This window comes from Salmo salar, chromosome ssa13, assembly GCF_905237065.1.
Source record: "Salmo salar chromosome ssa13, Ssal_v3.1, whole genome shotgun sequence".
In the NCBI taxonomy this organism is placed as follows: domain Eukaryota; kingdom Metazoa; phylum Chordata; class Actinopteri; order Salmoniformes; family Salmonidae; genus Salmo; species Salmo salar.
The window spans coordinates 44,913,687-44,925,880 of record NC_059454.1 but is presented as its reverse complement, the minus strand read 5'-3'; the positions used below and the strand labels follow the sequence as shown (position 1 = coordinate 44,925,880).

Genomic DNA, 12,194 nt, shown 5'->3' with positions numbered 1-12,194 from the left:
TCTCTGTTCCAGTGACGCTGTTTAACTGCTCTGTGGGCCGGTCAGACTGCAGCCGGTGTCGTACAGCTGATCAGAAGTACGGCTGTGCGTGGTGCGGGGGAGCTCGCTCCAAATGCAGTTACCGGGACTCCTGCGCTGGCGAAATCAAGCAGTCCTGCCCAGCACCCGTCATCCACTTAGTGAGGCTTGATTTGGGTCCTTGTCTTTTTATGGTTGACGTGTCTTCAGACAGTGACATGGACTCGTTTTTGAACTTCTCCGTGACTGTGCGTTGCAGATGGAGCCCATCTCTGGACCAGTAGAAGGTGGTACTGTTGTGACCATCTCAGGTTCCAATCTTGGACAGAAAGCTGAAGACATCCAGAACTCTGTCACTATAGCTGGTGTCCCCTGCACGGTCATCAACAGCAGATATGAGATCTCCTCAAGGTAACGTTCTTCTCGTGCAACGTTTATTTCCATCTTCTGCAGCTCTAGTTGTATCTGCATTCAGAGTAAGAACCTGCGGTAATTCTCCATTTCCCCTGTAGGATTGTGTGTGAGACCACAGCCAGTGGGGGAGAGAAGAGTGGTCAGGCCTCAGTCGAGGTGAGAGGAGGAGGGCTTGGACTCTCCAGTCAAAGGTTCAGCTTCCAGGTATCTATAACAGACATTATTATACTCTACTAAAATCTTGCTCTAGCCAAATGGACACTTGCCCTCAGTCTGATAATGTATTCTTAATGCCCTTCCTCTTGTCCTCAGGACCCGGCTCTGATGGGGATATCCCCTCAGAAGGGGCCCAAGGCCGGGGGCTCAGCATTGACCATAATGGGCCAGAGCCTGAAGACTGGACACCCCAGTGAGGTCAGCGTGCTTATTGGAGGAGTCTCATGCCTCATGTAAGTCTCTTACGCATCTGTTACATTCAAAGTCACCAGATCAACCACTGTAAAGCAAGTGGAGTCAGCACTGCATATGAGAATTCATACATAATTTGTGAATTTCCTTAATAAAGTCCTGTAACTTGCTGTAGCAGTAGTTGTGATATCTTGTTAAATTCATTCTTTTTAGCTCCTCTGAAGTCGTGGATGACCAGATTACATGTATGACAGGGGGCAGCAACAGAACTGGAGAGCATGGAATCACGGTCCGGTTTGGTAGAGCACAACGCCATCTACAGGGAGCCATCTATCATTACACCTCAGACCCTAACATAACCATGGCTGCACCCTCAAAAAGCTTCCTCAGGTGGGTGTCACAATGTCACTCGCAATGAATTGTCATATTTAAAAAAAAAAAAAAATATTCATGTAATAAATGATTCTTCTCTCTGTGTGTCCAGTGGTGGAAGAATGATCCGTGTGTCTGGGCAAAACCTAGATGTAGTGCAGGAGCCCAGAATCCGGGTGACCCTTAGTCCTCTGGAGTCCCTTTCGCCGAGGAAGAAGAGGAGGACGAGGAGGAGCAGCAGAGATGGCGAGAGTAGAGTGAGACGCAGAGAAATCCCACTCAAGAGGCAAAGACGGATAGTTCCTGAGCCAGACTGTCTTGAAGACGCACTCTGTGTGGTAAAACAGGTAAACTGGTGGTCCTCTGTAGCTCCGTTGGTAGAGCATGGCGCTTGCAATGCCAGGATAGTGGGTTTGATTCCCGCGACCACCCTTACGTAAAATATATGCAAGCATGACTAAGTTGCTTTGGATAAAAACATCCTGCTAAATGGCTTATTTATTATTATATTCAACTGAAATGTATGTTGAGTCCTCTAACATGGGTGTTCAGATGTCTTCTGGCTGAGTTTGAGGGATAAGCTCTCTTTTCTTTGATCACGTAGTGTGATGTATCACCTTTTTTAAAGGTCAAGTCGAGAATCAATCACTGCTATTGCTTTCCATAAATATCTATAAATACGCCTCTCATCTCTTGCTCTCCAGTTTGAGACGAGTTGTGCCGTGAGCAGCTCCTCTCTGATGCTGTGCCCTACGCCTGCCGTGGGGACGGAGGCCCACCATGCTCGGGTCAAGGTGGACTTCCTACTGGATAACCTGCACTTTGACTTCAACTCTGTGGGCAGCGGGGCTTTCAGCTACGAGCTCAACCCCAGGCTGTACCCACTGAACCAGAATGACCCCAGCAAACCCTACCACCACAAACCTGGCAGCATCATCTCTGTGGAGGTCTCTGTTACATCCCATTTCTGCTACCATAACAGTTTCTCCAACAGTTTTTCAGAACCTGCGAGTGTTTGTCTGTTTCCTGTCCAGTTGGCTTTCTCCAATATCATTATTGTTATGATCTAGGGGGAGAACCTGGACCTGGCCATCTTTAAGGAGGAGGTGGTGGCTCTGATCGGGGAAGGGGTATGCTCTGTGAAAACCTTGACCCATAACCACCTCTACTGTGAGCCTCCATCCCAGCAGCCCTCTGTGATGGCCAGCAAGAAGCAGGAGGGCATGGATTCTCTCCCCGAGTTCACTGTACGTCTTCACTCCTTGCGTCACCACTGTTGGAATTGGAAATCAAAGGGGCACATGTCTTTTGTGAATAAGTTTTGTCACATCTGAGTAATTCTGAATATTATTTAGTTGTTGTAGGGATGACAAGTGTAAAACACTTGAACGTTCAATCTAATCCTTCCACTCTAAAATCAATTGCTGTCTTGTCCCAGGTCCAGATGGGGAACCTGAACTTCTCCCTGGGCAGAGTGCAGTATGACACCCAAGGCCAGTCCACCTTCCCCCTGGAGGCCCAGGTGGGCGTAGGGGTGGGGGCTTCCATTGTAGCCCTCATCGTTGTCATCATAGTGCTCATATATAGGTGGGTGCCTACAGTCACTCTACTTTGCCAAGTATACACCATTTCATCTGTTCAAAGTAATGCTTGGTACAGTATACTGGATGTGAGCTTTTCTGTCTGTCCGTGTGCATCTCTGTCAGGAGGAAAAGCAAACAGGCAGTGAGGGACTACAAGAAGGTCCAGATTCAGCTGGAGAATCTGGAGACCAGTGTGAGGGACCGCTGCAAGAAAGAGTTCACAGGTGAGAGAAAGTGCCATAAGGTTCAACATAAGTTCACAAAACCGCATCTTTATATCACAAAAACCTTTTAGTGGCTTCAAATAAGTAAGGTTTTTTCAGGTGTAGGTTATATATGATTTTGCTAAAAAGATTCTCACGATCTCAATGTGGTCTATTTTCCTCCCTCCTCTGTGTAGACCTGATGACTGAGATGATGGACTGTTCAAGTGACCTGGTGGGTTCCGGTATTCCCTTCCTGGACTACAAGGCGTATGCAGAGCGCATTTTCTTCCCTGGCCACCGGGAGTCGCCACTGAGGCGAGATTTGGACGTGCCGGAGTGCCGTAGACAGACGGTGGAGCAGGGACTGGTTCAACTGTCCAACCTCCTCAACAGCAAACTATTCCTCACCAAGGTAACCTTAACCAACTCTGAAGAAGTGAACTTGATCTACCGTACCTCTCAATACCATTCAGACTATAAAACGTCAGCGGTAATATATAATGCATGCACGTTATGCTTCACTTTCAGTGCGTCACTGTTTTGACCCCTTTGTGCCACTCTCTCCCAGTTCATCCACACCCTGGAGGTGCAGCGGACCTTCTCCCCTCGGGACCGGGCCTATGTGGCCTCCCTGCTCACCGTGGCCCTGCATGGGAAGCTGGAGTACTTCACCGACATCCTCAAGACTCTGCTAAACGACCTGGTGGTGCAGTACGTGGCCAAGAACCCCAAACTCATGCTCCGAAGGTGAGGGGGGCTGATCAGTATATGTTCTCATCAGTCTTGGGTAATGTCAGGCTTCTTCCTGTATCTTTTTAAAGTCTCTTGTGGTTTTCTTATCCGTGTCGGACACATTCACGTGGAACATATTCTGTTTCAGAACTGAATCGGTGGTCGAGAAGCTCCTGACCAACTGGATGTCCATTTGTCTGTTCACCTTCCTGAGGGTGAGTAGCTCAGCCTGCCCTCTCCCCATTCACCCCCCCTCACTAAAGAGGCCGTTAAAGAAACATGTCCCATCTGTGCTGTGTTATTAGGACACTGCAGGGGAGTCCTTCTACATGCTGTTTAGAGCCATTAAACACCAGGTGGACAAGGGACCGGTGGACGCCGTGACGGGAAAGGCCAAGTATACACTCAACGACAACAGGCTGCTCCGCGAGGACATAGAGTATAAAACCTTGGTGAGAGAGAACAGCACACACAAACCCCGATGTCCCTTTACCATAAATACACATCTACATTCAGGCTTTGTTTATCATTATAAAGCAGGGGCTGGAATAAAGGAGCTGTGCAACATGGTGAAGTAGTCACGTTTTTTTTGTGTAGTGATTTAATTAACTACCATTAACCTTCCAGACGCTGAATGTCCTCATGCCAGCGACAGGCAACGGTGGCATGCCCCAGACCGCTCCTGCCAAGGTGCTGGACTGTGACACCATAACCCAGGTGAAGGAGAAGGTCCTGGAGCAGGCATGGAAGGGCATGTCCTTCTCCCAGAGGCCCCACACAGACTCTCTCCACTTGGGTGAGCCTCCACTACAGCTCTCTATCATTCACTGTTCAATCTGAAAAGGTGACATCTTTGTCCATTCTGGCATGCCAGGTAGAAATGAAGCCAAAGAACATTTATCCAAGTTAATGGGCGTACTATAAACCTGAAACACTCTAGAATTGACAAAGCCAACAGAATCCTTCCCTGGTCATCAGTTATAATTAACTTTTTTGATAGGTAATCTTTTGCATTGTGTCCTTGATCAGAGTGGCGTGCGGGCATGGCAGGTCACCTGATCCTGTCAGACGAGGACTTAACGTCGGTGGTGCAGGGCTCCTGGAAACGCCTCAACACCCTGCAGCACTACAAGGTCAGAAACGGCAGGCCACACATCCCATCCCTATCCCCTTTAACTAGAATTACTAACTACATGACTGTGATGTATTTTTTTGGTTTACTTTGTTAATTTGATTGAATGATTTCACAAATGGTCTGCAGGTTCCGGATGGAGCCACTGTTGCACTGGTACCCCGGAACTCCAAACACATCCACAATGACAACCATGACTACTTTCCTGGAGAGAGTTGAGTCTCAACTAATCTATGGCACATAAGTGCAGCATGGTCATAGGATATTGTTCAGCATCCATACTATATTGCTACCAAATTTGGACAATGCACAAGAGCTGCATTTGAAACATAAACTTATACACTGTACCTAGACTATATCAGAGATATCTGACCGTGTGTGTTCCTCTATCAGAGACTCCCATGTTGGACGATGGGGACGAGGGAGGTGTGAAGCTCTGGCACCTGGTGAAAGCCAATGAGGAGCCAGACCTGCCCAAACACAGGCGTGGCAGTCTGAGAGAGAGGGAGAGAGAGAGGGCCAAGGCCATCCCCGAGATCTACCTCACACGCCTACTCTCCATGAAGGTGCCAGAACGCACATGCACAACACAACGCAAAAAACAAGCAGTCACACACACACACACACAAACAGTATGTGCATATATTTATTCCCATATCTTCCTACTCTCTCTCCCAGGGCACATTGCAGAAGTTTGTGGATGACTTGTTCACAGTGATCCTGAGCACAAACCAGCCAGTTCCCATGGCTGTCAAGTACTTCTTTGACCTGCTGGATGAGCAGGCTCTGCAGCACAACATTACAGACCCTGAGACCATCCACATCTGGAAGACTAACAGGTAACTCGGTACTACTACTATTGGCTCATTTGCTTTTGAACACCAAAGTGTTTCCTGTCCTTTGTAATTACAGTAACCAATACAGACCTGGGCTCATTTTTTATATCAATATCAAATAATTTCTGGGTAACAATTAAGTACCTTACTGTAATCGATTTCCATTGAAATGGGCAAAAATAGCTTTTTAACAAAACTATTTCTCAAGCAAGAATTTTGCTAGGACTGTCTGGCCCTTACCAAAATGTACCATGGTAGTACAATTAAAAAATGTCATGGTACTATCATTGTTTTCTGGTCAGCTCCATGGCAGGAAAATACCATGGTATTTTCACCAGTACCATGGTATTTTCCTGCCATGGAGTTGACCAGAAAACAATGATAGTACCATGACATTTTTTTATCAACAAAAAAACATGATGGTACCAAAGTATTGTTTTTCATTGTACTACCAAAAATGTACTGTGGTAGTACAATGAAAAAAAGCCATCTTTTTGTACTAGCCGCATGTGAACCATGAAAGCATTGTAGTTGTATTATCATGATGTTCTGTGTCCCACCATTTTTCAGGGTAAAGTGACCAGAAATGTAGTAATTTATGGTCCTCACATAATGCAACATTGACTTCTCGCTCTGCAGTGGCAAAGCTTAGGCCTAGTGTACCCTCTTAAACCCCTTTAGCTCATAGCGAAAAACCACAACACACATGATCTAGTAGTGTAGTGTACCATCTTAAACCTTCTGATCTGGATATGGTATTGTAAGAAGAATGAAGGGATAGTGGTGGAGAGTCGACTCCAAAATAATTGCTTCCTCGACTCCTTCCCCGTCGGCTCCCATTTTCCCCGACTCTTAAGATTCCGTTTTTTTGCAACAGAGTCTGAGTAGTTGCCATAAGCTACTTCCAAGAACACAAACTCTTATATCTTTCATGGTAGAGCCAGGGGAGGGGCATAGGTAGGCAAGGTTGGCCACCAGGCAGACAGTCAAAATCATGCATAGCATCGGTAATCAAAAGCTATATCTCTTAATTTCTTGGCTTGCAATGTCTCCAAAGTTCATGAAAGTAGGGGCTATCAATGAGTAGGCTCTTCTACACGCAACAGACACTGGCATATTTCATAGCGAAGAGAAACAGCAGGCAAGCCAGCGAGGGAGAGCAAGGGGCAGTTGGAATATTTAATTTAACCTGTCTCCTCCCCTTCATCTACACTGATTTTGAAGTGGATTTAACAAGTGACTTCAATAAGGGATCATAGTATTCACCTGGTCAGTCTGTCATGGAAAGAGCAGATGTTCCTAATGTTTTGTACACTAAGTGTTAAGCCGTGTTGTGCAACATTTCTATAGAGTATGCTAAGCAATTGTGTGAGAAAAGAGTTTTGATGACCTCTGTTAAAAAGAGCAGGATCCCATCAGCTTTCTATAGGCTAGGCCTACTATATTTATTTCTCAACTTTCCTAATATTAAGCACATTGCTTCGCTTTCCTCCATTCGTTATTCAAGTTCATACGGATATATTTTGTTACCCTGCCCCTGTTCCGACAGCTGTATGATAATGGCCCATTCTAAATCCAAACTTATTTCACGCACAGTGCTATCGGAAAGTATTCAGACCCCTTTTTCGACATTTTGTTACATTACAGCCTTGTTCTAAAGTTGATTAAAAAAAATGTTTATCCCCTCATCAATCTACACGTAATACCCCATAATGACAAAGCAAAAGCAGGTTTTTAGAAATTTGTGCAAATTTATTAAAAACAGAACAACCTTATTTACATAAGTACTTTTGCTATGAGACTCGAAATTGAACTCAGGTGCATCCTGTTTGCTGAAAAAAATTCCACCACAGCCCTAGGGACACCTATAGATTTGGCAACCAAGCACAAGTTATCAGTGTAGCTTATTATCGTCTAGATGTTGAAATATCTTCACGCCAAGAATACAAACCTCCACTCCAAGCTTCAATAGGTCAATTGAATGAAAATATATATAATTACAGTGGGCCAAAATTATCCTGTGCGATTCATCTTCTGGAATACGCACGTGCTTGGATAATAATTACATAAAGACTTCTCTAGTAATATCCGAATAGGGCTATATAACATGGCGAAGAATTGGCTTATTGGCGCCGCATCATCCCATGATCCCATGTCAAGGGTGCGTACAGCAGAAATATCACTGCAATATTCTAGTTCCTGCACTGTATTCAAACAAAATAAGCCTTTGTAGATCTTGATAAGTAAGTGGGCAGCATTAGGTTCATGCCAGTCCTCCCTAGAACGCAAAATTAGTCTTCCTAGTTCCTAGTAGGACTCTATGGTTTGTGCGCAGCCGTTTCAGTGTGTTTTGGGAGTTAAGCAAAAGTCGATACCCTTATGAAGGGAGTCTGACACCTTGAAGTTAAGGTTTAAATAATGAGTATGCGGTGCTTCTTTCTTCAATACAGTTCTTCGGTCTGTTGCGTGTAGAATAGCTCAGCCTAATCATTGATAGCCCCTTCTTTAGTGAACTTGCGCAAGTCAATAACTTGCGAAATACAGCATTGCGATAGCCTACATATTTTGATTACCAATGCACAGTTCTGACGGTCTGCCTGGTGGCCGACATGCATGGCTGTGCCCCTCCCATCTCTCTATCCCTCGCTAGCTCGCTTTTTATGTTCTGTGAAATATTCGAGAGTTGGTTCTTGAAGTAGACTACGTAAAAGTTTCCTCTTGCAAAAATACAGAAAAAAAAATCTTAGGCGTCAACACTTGGAGTCGACGGGCAAGGAGTCGAGGAATCGATTCTTTTGGAGTCAACTCCCCACCACTACACCTCGGACAAGCTCACATTTAAATCGCAAGAAAGCCTATGACAAAAATGTACTTTTTATTTTTTATACATGTTTAAATGGCTAAATTGAAGCGGGGGTACTTGCTACTCCTTTTGGAGTATTTTTCTAATCCAAAATTATAGTTTTGTTACATTGTTTGCTAGCTTAGCTGGTTAGTTGGCTCTCTCATTGAACACCAAACGTTGCGAATGCTAGCTCGCCACTTAATATAACGTGTTTTCTAAAAATGTATGTTTGTTAGCAGTGCTTCCAATACAACTCCCATCTGCTGTCAACATCAGGATACGATTTTAGAGGACTACAGTGGTTCTTCCTTTAAAAGTTGAGTCATACCACAGCACAGCTTGTGGGTTGCTGCGGAATGGTATGGCATGTTGTGCATGACCTCATAGTATTTTACTGTCAGCCATTGTTGCCATATACAGTATCAATCATTCATTCATTTGTGCATCTCATCACACAGCATACAAGTCATCCATGTCTTTAAATACAGTCAAGCATTTTAGTTATAAAACCAAATAACAAAGGGAGCCTTGAATAATTTAAACAATTAACTGCAACATGTCAGCAAAAGCGATTGAATTAATATTGGCTGTACTAGAGACTTTAAAACCTTTTTTGTTTTGTTATAACAGACCATAAGGGATTGATTATAATTTGTTTGTACACACGGGTAGGCTATTGCTTCAAATCCTATTATAACAATTGGATGACTTTGGGTGTTTCAGTAAGCAACAATTTGTTTCCTTCAATTGTATTAGCCTACTTTATGCCAATATTTTTGTCATTCAGGGATATTTATACCCATAGTAATTTGTTATGATCCAGATGTGGTTAAAAAACAGTGCATGTGGTGGGCTTTGCAAAGAGTTGGGTGAAGTGACATGCCTCGCAAACATCCATTAATACATTTTAAAGTCCCTAAACTCAGCAAGAGTCTATTGTCCTGCTGATAGCCCATCAAGAGTGGATGGCTTCTTTTGTATTCCAATTTATTGGAAAGGCTGCTAAACCATTTACACATTGCCCACAGCGTTGTTGCTTACTTACAGTGCACTTTCACTCCATTCTCCGCCTGACTCTCTACCAATGCCATCAGATTATTATTTATATTGTTGTTATCTATTCGGTAACATTCCACAAGTAAATGAAACACCTACATTAAATAGCTCAGGTCTTGAAAATATGTGAAACCTTTTTATTTTTAACTGTGCTTAGTAGTGGAGGCTTTATTGCTTCGACATCAACTTGTTAATTTAGCAAATAGTCTGGGAAGCCATTTGATTAGCTGTTCAGGAGTCTTAGCTGTTAAGGGGGTAGAAGCTGTTAAGCCTTTTGGACCTAGACTTGGCGCTCCGGTACCGCCTGCCATGCGGTAGCAGAGAGAACAGTCTATGACTAGAGTGGCTGGAGTCTTTGATTAGGGCCTTCCTCTGACAGCGCCTGGTATAGAGGTCCTGGATGGCAGGAAGCTTGGCCCTAGTGATGTACAGGGCCGTTCGCACTACCCTCTGTTGTGCCTTGCGGTCGGAGTCCGAGCAGTTGCCGTACCAGGCAGTGATGCGGTCGGAGTCCGAGCAGTTGCCGTACCAGGCAGTGATGCGGTCGGAGGCCGAGCAGTTGCCATACCAGGCAGTGATGCTCTCAATGGTGCAGCTGTAGAACCTTTTGAGGATCTGAGGACCCATGCCAAATCTTTTCAGTCTCCTGAGGGGGAATAGGTTTAGCCGTGCCCTCTTACCAACTGTCTTGGTGTGCTTGAACCATGTTAGTTTGTTGGTGATGTGGACACCAAGGAACTTGAACCTCTCAACCTGCTCCACTGCAGCTCTGTCGAGAATGGGGGTGTGCTCGGTCCTCCTTTTCCTGTAGTCCACAATCATCACCTTTGTCTTGATCACGTTGAGGGAGAGTTTGTTGTCCTGGCACCACACGGCCAGGTCTCTGACCTACTCCCTATAGGCTGTCTCATCATTGTCGGTGATCAGGCCTACCACTGTTGTGTCATCGGCAAACTTAATGATGGTGTTGGAGTCGTGCCTAGCCGTGCAGTTATGAGTGAACAGGGAGTACAGGAGGGGACTGAGCACGCACCCCTGAGGTGCCCCTGTGTTGAGGATCACCGTGGCAGATGTTGTTTCCTACCATACCACCTGGGGATGGCCCGTCTGGAAGTCCAGTTGCAGAGGGAGGTGTTTAGTCCCAGGGTCCTTAGCAGTGTGGAGTGCAATAGAGATTGCATCATCTGTGGATCTGTTGGTGCGGTATGCAAATTGGAGTGGGTCTAGGGTTTCTGGGATAATGGTGTTGTGAGCCATGACCAACCTTTCAAAGCACTTCATGGCTACAGACGTGAGTGGTAGGGTTCGGTAGTCATTTAGGCAGGTTACCTTGGTGTTCTTGGGCACAGGCACTATGGTGGTCTGTTTAAAACATGTTGATATTACAGACTCAGACAGGGAGAGGTTGAAAATGTCAGTGAAGACACTTGCCAGTTGGTCAGCGCATGCTCAGAGTACACGTCCTGGTAATCCGTCTGGCCCCGCGGCCTTGTGAATGCTTACCTGTTTAAGGTCTTACTCACATCGGCTGCGGAGAGCGTGATCACACAGTCTTCCGGAACAGCTTGTGCTTTCATGCATGTTTGTGTTATTTGCCTCGACGTGAGCATAGAAGTACTTTAGCTCGTCTGGTGGGCTCGTGTCACTGGGCAGCTCTCGGCTGTGCTTCCTTTTGTAGTCTGTTCTGGTTGGGGTATGTACGTACAGTCACTGTGGGTACAACGTCATCGATGCACTTATTGATGAAGCTCAGGTCCAGAGAATCTTTTGAGAATTTTAAGGTGCCTTTTGACAAATTTCAAGCGGTTTGTCATGTGCCCTTTACTGAGGAGTGGCTTCCATCTGGCTGCTCTACAATAAATGCCTGATTGGTGGAGCTCTGCAGAGATGGTTGTCCTTCTGGAAGGTTCTCTCATCTTCACAGAGGAACTCTAGAGCTCTGTGACCATCAGGTTCTTGGTCCCTTCTCCCCCAATTGCTCAGTTTGTTCGGGCGGCGAGCTCTAGGAAGAGGCTTGGTGGTTCCAAAATTCTTCCATATAAGAATGATGGAGGCCACTGTGATTTGTGGGACCTTCAATGCTGCAGAATTGTTTTTGTGGCTCGATACAATTCTGTCTCAGAGCTCTACGAACAATTCCTTCGACCTCATGGCTTGTCTTTTGCTCTGACATGCATTGTCAACAGTGGGACCTTTATATAGACAAGTAAACTCAGCAAAAAAATAAACGTCTCTTTTTGAGGACCCTGTCAGACAGGATTGGCAAAAAGTGCTCTTCACTGACGAGTCGCGGTTTTGTCTCACCAGGGGTGTTGGTCGGATTCACGTTTATCGTCGAAGGAATGAGCGTTACACCGAGGCCTGTACTCTGGAGCGGGATCGATTTGGAGGTGGAGGGTCCGTCATGGTCTGGGGCGGTGTGTCACATCATCATCGGACTGAGCTTGTTGTCATTGCAGGCAATCTCAACGCTGTGCGTTACAGGGAAGACATCCTCCTCCCTCATGTGGTACCCTTCCTGCAGGCTCATTCTGACATGACCCTCATTCTGTGTGTGATTTCCTGCAAGACAGGAATGTCAGTGTTCTGCCA

At 45.6% G+C, this 12,194-nt stretch overlaps 1 protein-coding gene across 1 annotated transcript in view; it reads left to right on the top strand.

Moving 5' to 3' along the window:
• LOC106566976 (plexin-B1) overlaps nucleotides 1-12,194 on the top strand; it is a 71,530-nt gene that overhangs the window by 41,411 nt on the left and 17,925 nt on the right. The window contains exons 15-33 of the mRNA XM_014135685.2: nucleotides 13-179; nucleotides 278-429; nucleotides 531-636; nucleotides 745-881; nucleotides 1,054-1,230; nucleotides 1,325-1,559; nucleotides 1,917-2,159; nucleotides 2,283-2,459; nucleotides 2,651-2,799; nucleotides 2,919-3,019; nucleotides 3,196-3,413; nucleotides 3,570-3,748; nucleotides 3,882-3,948; nucleotides 4,039-4,185; nucleotides 4,361-4,529; nucleotides 4,763-4,866; nucleotides 4,995-5,079; nucleotides 5,259-5,431; nucleotides 5,544-5,704. Coding sequence (XP_013991160.2) covers nucleotides 13-179; nucleotides 278-429; nucleotides 531-636; nucleotides 745-881; nucleotides 1,054-1,230; nucleotides 1,325-1,559; nucleotides 1,917-2,159; nucleotides 2,283-2,459; nucleotides 2,651-2,799; nucleotides 2,919-3,019; nucleotides 3,196-3,413; nucleotides 3,570-3,748; nucleotides 3,882-3,948; nucleotides 4,039-4,185; nucleotides 4,361-4,529; nucleotides 4,763-4,866; nucleotides 4,995-5,079; nucleotides 5,259-5,431; nucleotides 5,544-5,704 — 2,947 coding nt within the window. The remainder of the gene's footprint in view (nucleotides 1-12; nucleotides 180-277; nucleotides 430-530; nucleotides 637-744; nucleotides 882-1,053; nucleotides 1,231-1,324; nucleotides 1,560-1,916; nucleotides 2,160-2,282; nucleotides 2,460-2,650; nucleotides 2,800-2,918; nucleotides 3,020-3,195; nucleotides 3,414-3,569; nucleotides 3,749-3,881; nucleotides 3,949-4,038; nucleotides 4,186-4,360; nucleotides 4,530-4,762; nucleotides 4,867-4,994; nucleotides 5,080-5,258; nucleotides 5,432-5,543; nucleotides 5,705-12,194) is intronic.